The 17,004-nt window shown below is 47.2% G+C and overlaps 1 protein-coding gene across 1 annotated transcript; it reads right to left on the reverse strand.

Moving 5' to 3' along the window:
• Positions 1-1,278: 1,278 nt before the first annotated feature.
• PRPS1 (phosphoribosyl pyrophosphate synthetase 1) lies at positions 1,279-16,055 on the reverse strand. The gene is made up of 8 exons (XM_068411757.1): positions 15,910-16,055; positions 15,066-15,290; positions 12,222-12,405; positions 11,781-11,879; positions 9,812-9,936; positions 7,407-7,580; positions 6,537-6,696; positions 1,279-3,355 (listed from the first exon to the last, which is right to left on the reverse strand). The coding sequence occupies exons 1-8, from the start codon at positions 15,915-15,917 to the stop codon at positions 3,263-3,265; spliced, it is 1,068 nt and encodes a 355-aa protein (XP_068267858.1). The 5' UTR covers positions 15,918-16,055; the 3' UTR covers positions 1,279-3,262.
• Positions 16,056-17,004: the final 949 nt, after the last annotated feature.

The following is a 17,004-nucleotide window of genomic DNA, read 5'->3' on the forward strand; positions in this document are numbered from 1 at the left end:
GTGGCACAGTGAGCTGCTGTAGCTCTCTCCTGCTCTTCCAGCTCTCCCACTACAAAAGCACAGCAAATTACTTCAGATTTTCTCCTGGGGAAGTAATACCTTTCTTTCTATGGTATTTCTTCAGCAGCTGTGCAGAAAAGACACCAGAAAGGTTTGATGTTGTGTTTTTTTGTTGTTGTTGTGGTTTTTTGTTTGTTTTTTGTGCTTTTTTTTTTTTGTTTTTTTTTTAATTTAGGGAAGGAACTTTGGTAAAGTGTCCAACCCTTCTGATCTGAAGGAGGTTTCCAGAGCAGAAGAGCTTTGCCTCCTTGGGACAGTTCTCATACCCTGTGTATCACCCATCTTTAAGAGCTACAGTGCTGTCATGCAGAATTCAAAGTCTATGCCCTCCCCCACTCCAACCCCCAGGTTTTATTAAAATAATTAAGAAAACAGTATATACACACCAATAGCAATGGTGACCTTTGTACAAATTTTTGTCTGTAAAGCTCATATTCTGTTTCTTCTCCAAGGAAGGTGAAGTCTGCTACATCACCCTGATAAGACCCACACCACCCTCCCCTGCTGAGGGAAAAAAAAAAAAATACACAGTTCACTTATTCATTGACCAGTACTGAAATACATTTTAACAGATGAACGACAGTTGTGATCCTCAGCAACAGTCTAGTGAGGCCATGGTCGTGTTTCCTGAAGCAATGTTTAGTCTAGGCCTGGAAGTCTACTGTAAGGCCAAAGACCTTTTCTCTAGACCTGCCACCTCATCCTTCTGACTTCATTTATACTTTCCCAGTCTACAATATGCAATGAGAAAGGATCATGGTTTAGTTAGAACAAGTGCTTCTCAGGACATAATCCTGCTGCCTCTGATGATTAGTTTTGTGCAAGATACTTAGCAATTCTTCATTCGTACTTGCTAAACTATTCAGGTTTTCCCCTACCTGAACGTTCTGTGAACAGATCTGCTCAGATACGTACCTGAACAGTACAAGAGAAACTGCAATACCACCTTGAACAATTAAGTCTAGGAAATCAGATGCAGACAAAAGCCACTACCCACCAAGGGAAATATCTTGGTCCCAAGCTTTTTCTTCCATGCAATATGAGCACAGCCAAGCTGAACCTCCCAGTCAGCACCACTGCAAGAGGGTTAAATGAGATGACCTTCCAAGGTCCCTTCCTAATAACATTACTCCATTATCTACCTTGCAAGTGACCCAACTCGGAAGATGCACATCACCTTTGCAATGTTTTTATAAGCATTTATAGGCAGAGGCCATGGTTTTTAAATAAAAGTTTAATTCCTTCATCAGGTCTTAACTTTAAACACAAATGCTGCTGAAAATCCTTACAGCACTGCTCCGATGTCCTGGCTCTTGGCTCTCAGGGCACTGGCAGTGCGGCAGCAGGGGCTCCAACACAGGAGGCAGGAAGGAGACTCTAGGTAGAGCCCAGTGCAGGATGCAAAGCAAAGAAGCAACAGACACACACACTTTCCAGACAAACACCAATTCTTTTTATATAAAAAGAAAAACCCTACACTGTAATAGAAGTGTTAACATTGCCACAGGACAGGAGTTCTAGGAAGGGAGAGAAGTCTTCAGCAAAAGGCACAACTAAAGAAGTACTTCCCTAGATCTTAACCAAGTCTTTCAGCTAGTTCCACTTATACCCCAGCCCCCAGCCTCTCAAAGCCATGCTGGTTATTCTAGCAAGTAATTTCAAGTTCCTTCTTTTCCCTTTTTCCCTTCCTCCAGCTCACAAACAAATAAAAGAGGAGTGCTTATAAAAACCAGAGCATAAAACAGCTTGGTCTATAACCCCGTAAGAATCCAGGAGAGATTTAACAGTTTACCTTACGATTGTCTGGTACAGTTACTAAGTATTCAAGTTTCAGATGATACTTATTCCATTCGGGAGCCTCAGACAGCTCTAGTTTTGGTATTTTTCTTTCAGGCACTTTGCTGCCTGTCAGATTGGTGTTAGATCTACAGTTTTCCCAGTACTATGTGTCACCAGCCTCTTCAACCCATTGCTGTAAGCACTCATTAGCAGCATCAGACCTACTCCAAGGGTTTCTTCAGGTTTTGTAGACCTGCAACCTCCTGTGCTCCTTGGTTTAAGATCTTTTGCAAGGAGCAAGTTTCAAGGCAAGGCAGACAGTGACCGGGACAAGCAAGCAGAATGTGTCAGTAACTTACAGGGCAACAGGATTGCAGGCAATGAGAGGCTAAGACAGCTGGACACAAAGCTGTTGCGTATTAGGTCACCCCAGCTTCTGAGCAGGCACTTGCTAGATGCAACAAGAAGCTACTATGGGATAAAGAGGCTCAGTTTACTAGTGTACTGGTAAAAAAAGGATCAAGGATTCGCACAGCAAGTCAAGGTGCAGCTATAGTATGCGACAGCAGTCCTCTAATCGCTAGCAAGGCTAACAGTAAGCTGTGAAATTGAGGAATTGGTTTTAGCTTACACTAGAAACTAAAGCACACAACCACCATGAGTCCTCTACATAATAGGGAGAAGAATGCTTGTCCAGGATGCACCTTCACCACTAAGTTAACACAGCAAGGCAGTGCTGCACAACTATGCTCTCACCTTCACTTCGCTGTGTAGCACACTAAAGGGCATTTAATTTCATCAATAATTAAGATGAATTCAAGTTTGCAAGCTACACTGATCTCCTTTCATGGAAGGAAGCTGTAGCAGAACCACCTCCCAAGTGTTCCTCAGGGCTTCACTTAGGGTCAAGCCTGGCCAAGATACAAGCCTTCCCCATTGCTCTTCAAGGGCTTCTGTCAGGTACAGAGTGGTAAGACAGCCAGCAATCTCTCAGGCTCTTGCTGTAGATCCAGATCAACATGTCCTAGGGAGCTCTACTTCCCAAACAATTTAGGGTGTGCATGCCAGATCATCTAACCCTCCCCTCAGACACCACCCCCCCCCCCCCCCCCGCCCAAACAACTGAACAATTGTGGTAATTAGCCATGTGTCAGTCCTGCTCTCCACAGATCTTCAGAATTGAGTCAATACTACTGATAAGCCCCAATGCACAGGGTTGCTGATGGAGTTGGAGTGTTACAGAGACGAGCTTCCCCCCGCCAGCCTCCCAGTGTTGGGATCAGAGCCAGTAAGCCTGACTTAAGCTGGACGAGCTGTGGAGAACTGCACTGGAACAAGCGGAGTCTTCTACTGAACTTTACAACAAGCTGAACAACTTTTGGTTTTAAAAAAAAGCCATACAAGCAGCAGCTGGCATCTGTTGTTATAAAGGGACATGGCTGAATAGGTAGGAGACAGATTCCCCATTATGAGTCCTCCTGATGGCCTCTGCAAGGATCATTGAGATGTCAATCACCTGGAGGGGAAGAAAGATGCATCAGCGTCACTAAGACATCAAGCCTGGAAGAAGAGCTGGCAAGTTAGGAAGAACTTAAAAGAGTAAACTCATCACGCAAATTCATAACATGCCAGATGCAGACTTCTACACAGGTTTGGGATTTAATTGCATATAATTCTGAAGATATTCTATATACCACTATAAGAATTATTTCACTGTTGATCTTTGTCAGGATGACAGCCTACTGTCACCTTTCTTTGCTGAGACTCCCTAAGCTCAGTCTGTTTACCCTAGGACTATCTTATTCACTCTGTGTAGGTTGCAGAGAAGTTAGGGGAGTCTAAATCAAGATCAGATCGCTTCCCTTGAGTCATGAGGCTTTACCATCACTGCCAGCAGTCTCAGAAAGATGAAGCTACTGTGCTGCAGCTCAGCTCCCAGTCACTGTGCTGGCTCCACTTGGCAGGGTAATCCAGTTAACAGGAGGAAAAAAAAAAAATCACGTCTCAATAAATCTCTAGCTCTGAACCCCAGCAGCTAGAGCATTTCGATATATGTGGTCTCAGTAAGAAGCACCGTGTTCATGGTGCATTAAAGAAACTAAGTGAAACCCATATTTAACATTTTCTTTCTTCCGGATAGTTTGTCTCCTAAGGAAAGAAAGAAAAAAAACTTAAGAGCTGCAGAGCAGACAGAGCATGAGACTTATGACAAATCCTTTAGTTCTGTATTTCTCAACACTGAACATCAAATGTTAGTGTGAAAGAGTGAGATGTTAAGTGAGAGTCTGAAAAACTACTCCACTGCAATCTTTGGCTATAGCTATTTACATACTGTTTACCAGTTTAACAGTTTTCCTACATTAACTGTAGTGTGGAGCTGGGAAAGAAGCTGAAGCATCAGACATCTTTTAGATGTGCTCAGGTGCAGAAATATCATCCAGAAGTTAGTGCTGAAAAAAATGCAACCCAATAGCAGTTTGCAATCAGCTTACAACTTACTTCCAAAAGCAGCTTAAAATTCACTGCAGCTTCAACCAGTTGAGCTTCCTTTTCACCAGCATCCCAGTTCTGGGGAACCTGCTACACTTACAGCACAGTACTAGCCGAGTGTTAGCAGTGCCATTCACTTTCCAGAACTTCTCCAAATACCTGTGTCTTATATATCTGTGCTGTGAAGCTAGTATTTAGGATGTCCTTGGTTGTGTGTATGTTATAGCAGTACCTAAAGCTTCTGATGGACCTATTATGCCTGAATGCTCAGGTAAAGCCGCAGCTTCCAGCTGTCCATTAACACAGGAAATCCTCAAGTTCTGCCTAGCTCAAGTTGTACAGCCAATTTTTTTCTTCCAGGAAAGTCAGCCTCAGCTTGGGAAACAAAATGCCACAGTACATTTCCTAAATGGAAAACCCAAGATACAGAGTGAGCATCAAGAGACAAGCTTTTAGCTTTCATATGGATGGCAAAGTGTTTTTGTTTATTTTTGACAAGTATCTGAACATTGTACTGTGGAGCTGTGTCAACTGCTCTTAGTCAAACCAGCAAGAAATGTCCATGGGACAAGACTGGACTCCCTCTCCAGCTCACCTGCACTGCTGTTATGAGCAGACATGAAGCATTCACCTTCCCCAGACCAGGCCTACTTTGCTTCACAAAAGGTAAGGACACTCTGCTTCAAGGGCTGGGCATTAGGCGATAGATACACAACTGAAGTTGGCATTACTGACTTCTGAAGCTCCTATCTACTTCTGCTTCAGTATTACATGTCATCAGCACACCACCCCTTCAAAGTGTACAGATAAAGCTGCTTGCTTACATCATGGCCCCATTAGATAGAATCATAGAATCGTTTTGGTTGCAAAGGACCTTTAAGATCATTAAGCCCAACTGTTAACCCAGCACTGCCAAGTCCACCACTAAACCATGTCCCTCAGCACCACATCTACTCATCTTTTAAATACCTCCAGGGATGGTGACTCCACCACTTCCCTGGGCAGCCTGTTCCAGTGCTTGACAACCCTTTCAGTGAAATTTTTCCTGATACCCAATCTAAACCTCCCCTGGCACAACCTGAGGCCAATTCCTCTCATCCTATCACTTGTTACTTGGGAGAAGAGACTGACACCTGCCTCACTACAACCTCCTTTCAGGTACTTGTAGACAGCAATAAGGTCTCCCCTCAGCCTCCTTTTCTCCTGACTAAACCACCCCAGTTCCCTCAGCCACTCCCCATCAGATTTGTGTTCCAGACCCCTCACCAGCTTCGCTGCCCTTCTCTGGACTTGCTCCAGCACCTCAATGTCTTTCTTGTAGTGAGGGGCCCAAAACTGAACACAGTATTCAAGGTGCAGCCTCACCAGTGCCAAGTACAGGGGGACGATCCCTGCCCTAGTCCTCTGGCCACAGTACTTCTGATACAAGCCAGGATGTTGTTGGCCTTCTTGGCCACCTGGGCACACTGCTGGCTCATATTCATCCGGCCATCTACCAACACCCCCAGGTCCTTTTCCCCCAGACAGCTTTCCAGCCACTCTTCCCCAAGCCTGTAGCAGTGCATGGGGTTGTTGTGCCCCAAGTGCAGGACCCGACACTTGGCCTTGTTCAACCTCATACAGTTGGCCTCAGCCCATCGATCCAACCTGTCGAGATCCCTCTGCAGAGCCTTCCCACCCTCAAGCAGATCAATACTCCCACCCAACTTGGTGGTGTCTGCGAACTTACTGAGGGTGCACTCGATCCCCTCATCCAGATCATTGATAAAGATATTAAAGAGAACTCATCCCAGTACTGAGCCCTGGGGAACACCACTTGTGACTGGCCGCCAACTGGATTTAACTCCATTCACCACAACTCTTTGGGCCTGGCCATTCAGCCAGTTTTTTAACCCAGCAAAGAGTATTCCCATCCTGGCCATGAGCAGCCAGTGATCTGATAAAATAAGTAAAATAAGCCCTTAAAAAAATTTACTTAAATGAACTGTCTAAGATGAGCTGGAATTAGAAGCTGTATTTTATCAGTGTAACAGGTGTGTTATCCCACAGCAATAGGAACAAGAAAACTATTCAACACTGCCACTGATTCCGGTACCAATCAAGCTGCTGTAAGCACTAGATGGTGTTATGGGGTTTTCCCCACCCACAGGAGGACAGACAAGTGCTACCACCCCCCAGGAGTGACAGAAGAGAAAGTAGATGCTCACCTGGATTTTAGGGCACTGCTTCATCTTGTCCTCCTGGGGTATTGTGTTTGTGACTACAACTGCCTCAAAACAGGCATTGTTGATCCGAGAAATTGCTGGCCCAGAAAAGATCCCGTGAGTTAAGATGGCATAAACTTTGGTGGCTCCAGCTGACACAAGCCTACAAGGGGGGAAAAAGGAGAAGGATGAGAAATTCTTAGTAACTATTAAACTGAGCACATGGTAAACATGAAAGAAGACAATACCATACGCTTAGGGGAAAGGCTAGCTTTGATTCCCTGCTCCAGCCCACTATTGATTTGGCGGAAGAGAACAGTTTAACAAGTACCATAAAATCCACCACAGGCAAAGTATACATTGAAAAAAAATATTGTTCTTAGTGCTGGGACATTTGGAATAGATCATACAAATCACCTTCTGTGATTTTTGCCAACACAAGGTAGCAGATATTTAATACTAAGTGTTGCATATGCTGGCACTTCTAGTGTAGAAGGCTTGAAGATATCAAAGCTTGAAAAGCTTACTTCTAATAGAAATTCAGATGTGTGACCTTAAGTCAATGGACCAGACGGCACTTAGTTCTACCTAGCACAGTCAGTGATGGTCTAGTGGAAGACATACTTTCAACACAAACATTTTTCAAATAAAAAAGACACTATGGTCTTCTAGCTATCCCCACTGCAAGAGATTTAACTAAGCTTTTTACTTACTTTGTAAGACATGAGATAGATTATGACGTGAGATAGATAATCAAGAAACTGCATGTTACTTTCTGAAACCTGACATGCAAATAATCCGATTAACTCATTACACAGCATTCACTAACAATAGGTTTCTGGATTTAGGAAAGAATCAGTCAGCCCTACTCACTTGTCTGCAGCATGACAGATGGTACCACATGTGTCTGCCATATCATCTACCAGAATGGCCACTCTGTCTTTCACATCACCCACCAGCACCATGCGATCCACCTCATTGGCCTTCTTGCGCTCCTTGTGAATGAGGGCGAAGTCTACGTTCAATCGATCTGCAATGGAGGTCACCCTGAAGAGAGAACAGTTTCCAAACAACGCTTAACTCCACACAACAGCTTCAATTGAATCTTTTAAAACTATTAAGTACAACTGTTACTGCAGTAAGAGAAGCTGTCACCACATCTGTTACTGCTCCCAAGCAATTAATAGAAGACACTCTGCCACCTTAGTTTCCCTTCAAGCAGTTACACTGCAGTCACGGATCTAATCTCTCCTGATGACAGCAACTAGCTTAAGATAAAACAGTCTTTCATTCTGACCACTCTAAAAAAATTTGCATTTAAAGTTCAAATCAAACCTTAACCAGCAAGTCTGGCAAACCTGAAGTGGTCAGAATGCTTGGGAAGTTGTCACCTTTGTAACACTACACTGGAAAGGCTGAGGTTGTGCTACGACAGGGATCTACTTGCACTCATATAAGCATTCAATTGTCATGCATACAAGTGCTGGCACAAGGACCGTGGCAGGAGTATACATCCAAGAAATGCAAGTCCACCATCTCACATTTACTTTGGTTAAAGTGATCACAGAATCACTTTACTAGAGGGACCTAAACTTTATATATATTCATGAATAGTAAAGAGTTTAAAAGCACTAAGGGTGAGAAGGAACAAAATACACATGCCCTTAAGAAATTCTACCCCTGAGATGAGTAGACTCCTAGCCTCAGTACATCAGACTCATCACCCTGGGAGTCCTATGCAAGATAGTTAGACGAAACTGTTTACAAAGTATTTAGTTCTGCAGTATCTCCATAAAATATTGCACCAGCTAAGACTGACACATTTCAGTTTAAGTGGCTTTTGAAAAGTTGTCACCTTTGTAACACTACACTGGAAAGGCTGAGGTTGTGCTACGACAGGGATCTACTTGCACTCATATAAGCATTCAATTGTCATGCATACAAGTGCTGGCACAAGGACCGTGGCAGGAGTATACATCCAAGAAATGCAAGTCCACCATCTCACATTTACTTTGGTTAAAGTGATCACAGAATCACTTTACTAGAGGGACCTAAACTTTATATATATTCATGAATAGTAAAGAGTTTAAAAGCACTAAGGGTGAGAAGGAACAAAATACACATGCCCTTAAGAAATTCTACCCCTGAGATGAGTAGACTCCTAGCCTCAGTACATCAGACTCATCACCCTGGGAGTCCTATGCAAGATAGTTAGACGAAACTGTTTACAAAGTATTTAGTTCTGCAGTATCTCCATAAAATATTGCACCAGCTAAGACTGACACATTTCAGTTTAAGTGGCTTTTGAAAAGGTTTTTTCCAGAGTCAGATTATAGCTGGCTGACTTGGCATTTCATATACTGCATTATGCAACAAGTTAGCAAAGTAGCTGAATACACAAAAGGTCTTGTCCAATACATGGGCCACAACAAAGCTACAGGAAGACATACAGTGACCTACAGTGGTAGAACCTCTTGGCTGTTTGTAACAGATCACTTAAAACACTAAAGTACGTGAATCGGGTCAGCATGCACCAACATTTTGGTGTGACAGTCCTGGATTAAAGAATACATCTGCATTCCTTTGCTGTTCACATGTAGCCCTTATACAGAAGCATCAACAAACAGCCTAGTTTCTCCTAATAAGCACCTGAGAACATTCTGAACTGCCCACAAAGTGGCATGTTTATCTGCAGAAGGATGGGAGATTGTCAGACTATCAAAGTAGAAATGTGCTATAACATATGCTGCTGCTTTTTGGAAAGGAACCATCTATCTTCCTTGCTCTCAGGGAAGAGGAAGAGTAGCAGCAGGCTTAGTCCCAGCTAGATATTCAAATCAAGAGTAATAAAGTAAGAAAATGCCTCAACAGACTAAACTTAATACTGCAAAGAAAACAGCCTGGATAAAAATGTATCATTAACCAGCAGCAGTAATCTTGTCTTGGCATAGGGGTATGAGCTACATGATTCCCTCCTTCAACCTGCATAATTACCCTTCTACAAAAAATTGTTTTATTCCAAGGGATGTAGTAACTGCGCAATTCCTGCCTATGCAGCTGTGATTCTAGAAGCTATTTAATTCTCCATATAGCCCAAGAAACCTTCTAAACATTCCCTAGGAAGAATATCTCACCACTCTTCACTAGCTGCTGCAGACCATCTTACTGAAGGCAGGCTGGCAGAGGGAACATGTATCTTAAGAATAACGTCACAAGCACTCTCAGGAATTCAAGTAGATATAGAAGGAACACCACAAGCTAGCTGTCTGACAGCTTACCTCTTGGCTCCACCAGCATCTGGTGAAACAATGGTGCAGTTCTTCCACTCTGCAATATTCTCTTTGATCCATTTCAGTACAGCAGGCTCAGCATATAAGTTATCAACAGGGATATCAAAAAAACCCTGCAAGGAAGATGACAGGAACAGATGTAGCTGAAGGTCACATTCCACAAACAGTTGGAAGAAGCCTTCTATATGATCAGGCATGCAGCCACCACTTTTCCACAGCTTTCAGCTTTCCTTTCTACTTCCCTTAATGCAAGGGCAGTAGCCTTTGGGATACACAGAATAGTAATATAAGAAGTCTTCAGAGACAGAAATAGTTTAGCAGCATAAATAACTTTACATCTGACACCTTCACAACATGGAACTAGTTTTATCCTAAGGGGGTGCAGAAAAGCAGCATCAAATGCACTCATTTTCAGAGCAGTTAGCTGCCTGTTTACAAAGTCAACCTTTAAAGCTCATTCCCTACACTGTTTGCATCTACAGGAAACCTATGAAAGAGGCTTGAGTAACATTTGTTTTTAAACTAATGCAGCTGGTTCCACAACTTTACACTGACCCAGCAGACTCCTCCAGGTAAACCTCAAAGGTCACCAAAAGCCACAAGTTAATCCTGGACAGGGAGTAATAGGAGGAGAGTGAGGGCAGCTACTCTAGAGGAATGCTTCAAGGTATAGGGGTAACAGATCCTTCCTGCCATCATTCCTTCTCCACTCAGCAGCCCAGCAGCTACAAGAACCAGGCTGAAAACAGCCATATGCTGGAAGCTTATATACACAAACTCAATTATTCAATTGAATCTCACCACTGCTGCTGGTGAAAGGTCAACCCTATGACACACATCACAACTCCAAGCCGCTTAGGGAAGATGCACACCCCCTTGGGCTCTGTTTTATTTCATGATCTTTCCAAAAGTCTTTTCAGCTGTGCCCCCATAGAATTTTTTGCATCTGAGATAAAGTATTTCTGGGCAAATTATACTGGAATAAATCATACTGGAGTGTGAATGGCTGCATTTTCAACTGTTAAAGTGATAGCCAGCCCACCTACTTCACCAGGCAGTAGATATCTTGCCCTTCTGGAGTCGTGTTTGGAGCAGTACAATAGATATCCTCCCCTCTGCCACACCCCTCTCAGTTGTACTGAGTTGGTTTCTTGGTCTCAGAGCACTTGCTCAAGGCGGAAAGAGACAAGACTGATAATTTAACAGCTTGCTGTCCCTCCCCTCCCTGGTATACACTCTTGCCACTTCTTTTGCACAGCTCTGGTCAAGATGGCAATTGCACTGTGAGACCACTCTGTTCACTAAGCCAGCAAAACCCATGAATAATTTTCAATTCACCAGCAGCCTGGGAGAGAACCAAAGCCAACTTATATGTGGAAGGGTGGCACCGAATGGATACAAGTGGGATTGCCCATCTTGGCAGCAGCAAGCTATCAGATCACTGTCCTGGTCAACTGAGCCCTCACAAGCAGCTGTGCCAGTATATCTGGAGGCAGAGCTAACCTCAGGGCAGCAGTATTACCAGCCACTGTGTCAAACAGAGCACTGCTCACTTCTCCCTAACAATTCAGTAAATATCAGAAAGCTCTACCCAATATTCAAGAACACTCTTGATAAAGCCATTCTCGACCTCAAATTCCTCAAAGGACCGGTTAAGAATACACAGTGTCACTGTGTGGCAATGAAGTTGCACAGATCATTTACTAGCCCAACATTCATTTGCACAGGACTCACTATGCTTAGTCTGATCAAGAACATCTATAATTTCATTTATAGATGAAGCTGTTGCCCATCTCCACATCCTCTTCTGACTGATTCTACAAGTCCCTTCCAGTCCCACATTCCCAAGCCCTGACCACTGCTGCGTCTAAAAAAAAGTGCACTGCTGGAAAGCCTGCAAGGCAGCAAAGAGGCTCAGACTAGAGCAGGTAAGTACTTCCCTGATTTTAGCTCCTACCTGAATCTGAGATGCATGCAGGTCCATGGTGATGATATGATCTGCACCTGCCACAGACAGCATGTTTGCTACCAGCTTGGCAGAGATTGGAGCTCGACTCTAGTACAGGAAAAAAACAGTATTTAAGACAAGTTCAACTCCTTCATCAAGATGTCAGTCTTCCACTTCTAGGCAATGATTCACAAGCAGTTACTAAAAGTAGTACTCATTAACATTGCATCTTTTCATCAACTGGTGATTATAGCTTGGTGTATTTTCAAGAATAACTAGATCTTTATGAAAAGACAAAATTGCAGTCCGATGCCCTGAGGTTTAAAGAAATCAAAATAAATTTTATCTCCTCCTCTACATATTCGACTTCATCTTATCCCTATCCAGCAGTCAGGACTTTCAAGGTGTGCATTCATTTTTCCCAGCAGAAACCTTTACCACATCCCTTACCTTGTCCTTTTTGTCCTGCCGAGCGTAAGGGAAGCAGGGTATGACAGCTGTGACTCTGCTGGCTGAAGCAATCTTACAGGCATTTATCATGATAAGGAGCTCCATCAGATTGTCATTGATCTCACCACAGCCACTCTGCACAATGTAGACATCCTCCCCACGTACACTCTCACCTATTTCAACACTGGGAACAGATGAGGAGAGGAGAGTTGTATCCAAATACAAATTAAAACAGAGCCATTACATATGCCTGCAGAGCAACCAAGGGATTGCATTCCCCAGGGTCTGTGGGTGACTGTCATATAATCAAGGGTGTTGAGCAGGAACACTGTTGCTTATTTGCTCAGTAACTATTTTACATTGCTCACTGATCAAATTTAATGGTTCGGGCAGTAAGGCTAAAAGCACTCAGCCTGTACTCACGATCTCTACACAAGCTGAGCACGTAAACACCCCAGAACAGGCCTTGCTCCCCCTGAATCAGAAGTACAACAGTGTACAAAGGAAGCAAGGATGATGGCCAGCCAGCAGAGAAAGCCGAGCCAAACTTCTAACAGAAGCTACGCTGCAGCCGATTATTAGATTTAGAGTCATAACAGCTATTCACTGGCTTGAACAGAGAAGCCCTCCAGCAGTTCACTTTGGAAAGGCTTTTGGGGTTAATTTCTTCCTGGATGTAATGCACACTAATCCCTGCTGATGAAGGGACTGAACACAAGCCAAAGGTCATGTTTGCCAGCAGCAAACTGCCAGCTTCAGCGCGTGTATCAAGACACCTGCACCAGAGGCAGAGTTGGAAAGCAAGCCACAGATTTGAAGTAACCAGAAGTCAGTCTACTGAGGACAAAGCTCTTCCACAGTTTCCTCTTTCTTGTACTGGATATGCTCACCCACTCTGCAGACTGCTGCCACATCAAACTCTAGGAACAAGGAGACAGAAAACCACCCACCCCACTCCTAATGGCTTCATTTATAGAGCACCTTAGGGTAAATTTCTAATTTTGACATTTTATTCTCTGATCTTCCTCCCCACTTCTTCAAAATGTTTTTTGATGACCGCTAGGTATTTGTAGTCTTGCTGCTCAATATCCAGCAAACTGCTGTCATCTTTATTGCACACTGACTTACAGCATACGCTAATCTCTCATGAAGAATTTCAGCCAGCATGAGAACTTTCTAGGTAGGTGTCCGAATCAACACTAGTTACCATGCAAGTGTCACCTCCAACTCTACTTACCAGCAGTTTAACATTAATCTGATTCAAGACATTTATTGTACAAAAGTATCAAGGAACTACACAGTTAAAACAATCTTACTTCTTCTGGGAAGCATCTGCTATCAGCTTATTAGGGTAAATAAAATGTCTATTAGGTCTTAAAGTCACATTACCTGCTGACATAAGAACCTGCTGGCTAGCCAACTGTACGGATAAGAGCAGTTAATGAAGAGCAGTGAGTACAGTGCAATGGTAATGCTGCAAATCAGACTTGTTACAACTCTCCTCTACAGCTCTCTGTACTACCTCTGAAGTTTTCAGTTACAATCAATACCCATGCAATAGAAACATAATATTCTACGTCACATGTACATCCTGGATGCTTCTGGAAAAACTTACTGTCTCCAATAGAAAGGAGTGGGTTGGGGCAATCATTCCAGGTTCTTTGTATTATACTGTGCAGTGTATACACCCTTAATGTATTTCTCTAAACCAAGCTTTAAGAGTTCTGAATAATTGTTAGGCTCTCTTTTCTTTTAGCTTCTTCAGGTAGGATGACAGCAAGACTTATAAAGCATAGAGACAGAAAACAAAACAAATCTTTAGTTTCAGAGCTTCGTGGGAACACAGACTGCATGACTGCAACTGTGTCGTGGGCTGCAAGGTGGTGTCAGCCTCTGGTCTTTCCTGAATAATTTTATCAATACTTTTGATGATGTCTGATGCTCTTCAGAGTAGTTTAAAGGCACCAGCTACACCCTAAGCACAAAATTGTTAAGCCTCTGGTCATCACAACCTAGAGTAAGCGTGGAAGAGGCTAATCAACGCAGGTGAAGGCTCGGGAGGTGCATTCGCATTAGCTCCTCACTTTCGGAGTGGTGGGGGGGCAAGGTCCGGCTGCTGCATTCTGCCGCTCCAGCCTCTGTCACAGCGGCCGGGTGACACAAGCCCTTTCCTCCAGGGGCACCCCCAAGCTGCACTGCAACCTCAGGGGGGGCTCAGCCGCCCGGCATTGGGGGCCGCTAGAGGTACCGCCGAGGCCGTGCAGCCGCCCAGCACACGGCCCAGCGCCGCGGGGCTCTCCAGGGAGCACCACAGCCCACCCTCCGGGCTCCACCGCCCTCCGGGGCTCCATGCTTTACCGGGCCGGTTGTTTCCGCTCCCTCCCACCCAGCACTCGGTAAACCCCGGCCCAGCGGCACGATCACGGTGCTGCCCCATAGCGAGGGGCTCCGGCCGTGTGGAGCTGCTTCAGCGGCGCTGCACGGCGGCCCCTTGGCTGAGGGACGCCCCCAGAGACCCGGCCCTGCCCGGAGGCCGCGCAGCGGCTACCCGCAGGGGAAGAGCGGGATGCGCTGCAGGTCTCCGGCCCGGCAGGGCCCGGGCAGGACCGCTCCGCTCTCAGTGAAGACCAAGCTCGGAGAGCGAGCGCGGCCCCCGCCGAGCCGCCGCTCCCCCGGGGCCGGGCCCGTCCAGCTGCAGCCCCCGCGCCAGGCCGCGGCCCCGCGCCCACCCCGCGCCCCGCACTACAAACCCCAGCAGCCCCTGCGCGGCCGCTGTGCGGGGCCCAGCGCGGCAGCGCCCCGCGGCCCGCCGGGAGCCGTAGTGCGGCGCCGCCCCCGCCTCACCATGTCTCCTGGTTGCTGAACTTCTTGGTGACCACCTTGCCCAGCTCCAGGCCCAGGCGGTCGGCGATCTTCTGGGACAGGTCCTGGTGCGAGCTCCCGCTGAAGATCTTGATGTTGGGCATGACGGCGGCCGCGGCGGCGCCGCTCTCCTCCTCCTCCTCCTCCTCCTCCGCCTCGCTCCGCCTCGCACCGCAGCCGGCTGCCGCACGGGCACCCACCCGCCTCCTGCGCGGGGACGGGCACGGTGAGCGCGGGCCACGCCGACTCGCCCCTACTCCGCCATCTTGCCCCTTCCCGCCAGCCGCGCGGGTCCTTTATAGAGTCCTCGCCCCCACGGACACGCCTCGGCGCGCTCCCCATTGGCTGCGTGGCGGACAGGGGCGGGGCCCTGCCGCACCCGCTATGGCGCCGAAGGGTGGTGGGCGCGGCTCCGAGGTCCCCCTCCGGCCCCGCCGACCGCCTGATCAGCGGCCCCTGGCGGCGGGGAGGGAAGGAGGCGTGCGCGGCCGCTCGCTAGCCCCTCCAGGGGGTGGGGCACAGGGCAGGAGGAGGCCTGCGATTGGCCCTCGCCTGGCCGCGTGGCCTACGATTGGTCAGGGTAGCCGCGGCCTGAGCTGGCCGACAGCCCTGCCCCACGTGGCCTTGGGAGCGGGGGGGGGAAGGGGTTCGCTGGTGGCGTGACTGGCAGTGGAGCCCCCCCGGCGGCCATGATGGCTGCCCTGCCTCAGCGGAGGCCGCGGGGAGAGAAAATGGCCCCGCTCCCCGTAGGGCGCCGTGCCCGCGCCCCCCGCCGGCCTCCGACCGCGGCGAGCGAGGAGCCCCGCGGCGGCGGGGCGGGGGTTACCTCAGCATGGCGGTGTGCCGGCTGCCTCCTTCCTCCACCGCCGCGGGCTGCCGGGACCTGCGCTGCGCTCCGCAGGCGTCACCCCGCCGGGCCGCAGCACCGCGGCGCAGCGCAGTCCCCCCGCGGCATGCTGCACCGGCGTCACCGTGCCCGGCGGCTCTCCCGCCGTGTCACAATGCGCGGCGGCACCTCGCCAGGCCCCTGCGCCCGGGCAGCGCCGCGCGGACGGCACCCCGCCGTGCCGCTGGACGTGCCTGTCCCTGTGACCCAGGGTGCCGCGGCACCGCAGCCACACGCCCCGCTCACGCTGCGGCCTCCGAGCTAAGCCCCGAGCTGCGCGGTGACGGCCTGCAGAGCCCCGGGCACGGCAGTGCCCTGCCCCGGCAGCAGCGCGGCCTGGGCACCCACCATCTCATGTTCCTCCGTGATTTTCACAGCGAGCAGGTTCTCATGAAGATAAACCCTAGCTTTTTCAGCACAAACAGAAGCCCAAGCGCCTCAGCGAAGGCTGCGCGGGGTCAAGGACGGCAGGGAAACGGGAGCCCTGCTGGACCTGTCCCCAGCTGTTCGCTTCAGGGGTTGGGTGGGACGATGTGTCCACATAACCAAGTTGGAGCAAGTTTTTAATTTTTGAAGGATAGCGCTTATCTTCTTCACTTGAAGATAAACCTTTTGCTTTTTCATCTTGCAAACTTCTAGTCTACAAAAATGCTAATAATTGATTTTCTTTGCCCTTTCCTTCAAGTACGCTATGCTCAGTCTCTTTTCCTTTGGCTGAATCGTGGATTGATCCCATTTCAAAAGTGAAAGATGGTCATGGGCACTACGTGCGCAGAGGCATTGACTTCTCACATCTATAGACAGTGCAAACTCCAGGAGAAAAAATACCATGATAGCTGTAATCAATGTTTTCTGCACTTGTCCTCAGAATTTGCAGCAATACTTTCTGCTATTTATTTTTCTGCTGGAAATAGCCTTTGGCTACGTTTTGAGATTTAAAAAATGATAATTGTGGTGGATACTCTGAATTGCAAATACAGAGGTGGTTTTTTTCTGTCTTCTGTGGGTACTATTTTAACAGGCCATTTAATGTCT

Source organism: Nyctibius grandis, chromosome 13, assembly GCF_013368605.1.
Source record: "Nyctibius grandis isolate bNycGra1 chromosome 13, bNycGra1.pri, whole genome shotgun sequence".
In the NCBI taxonomy this organism is placed as follows: Eukaryota; Metazoa; Chordata; class Aves; order Nyctibiiformes; family Nyctibiidae; genus Nyctibius; species Nyctibius grandis.

Bases quoted from the DNA above. Each gene is read 5' to 3' on its own strand.
- PRPS1 (XM_068411757.1), bottom strand. The intron at 11,880-12,221 runs GTAAGGGATGTG...TTCCTGTACTAG, and splicing joins GGCAGGACAAAAAGGACAAG to AGTCGAGCTCCAATCTCTGC. The intron at 9,937-11,780 runs GTAGGAGCTAAA...TCTTCCTTGCAG, and splicing joins TGCATGCATCTCAGATTCAG to GGTTTTTTTGATATCCCTGT.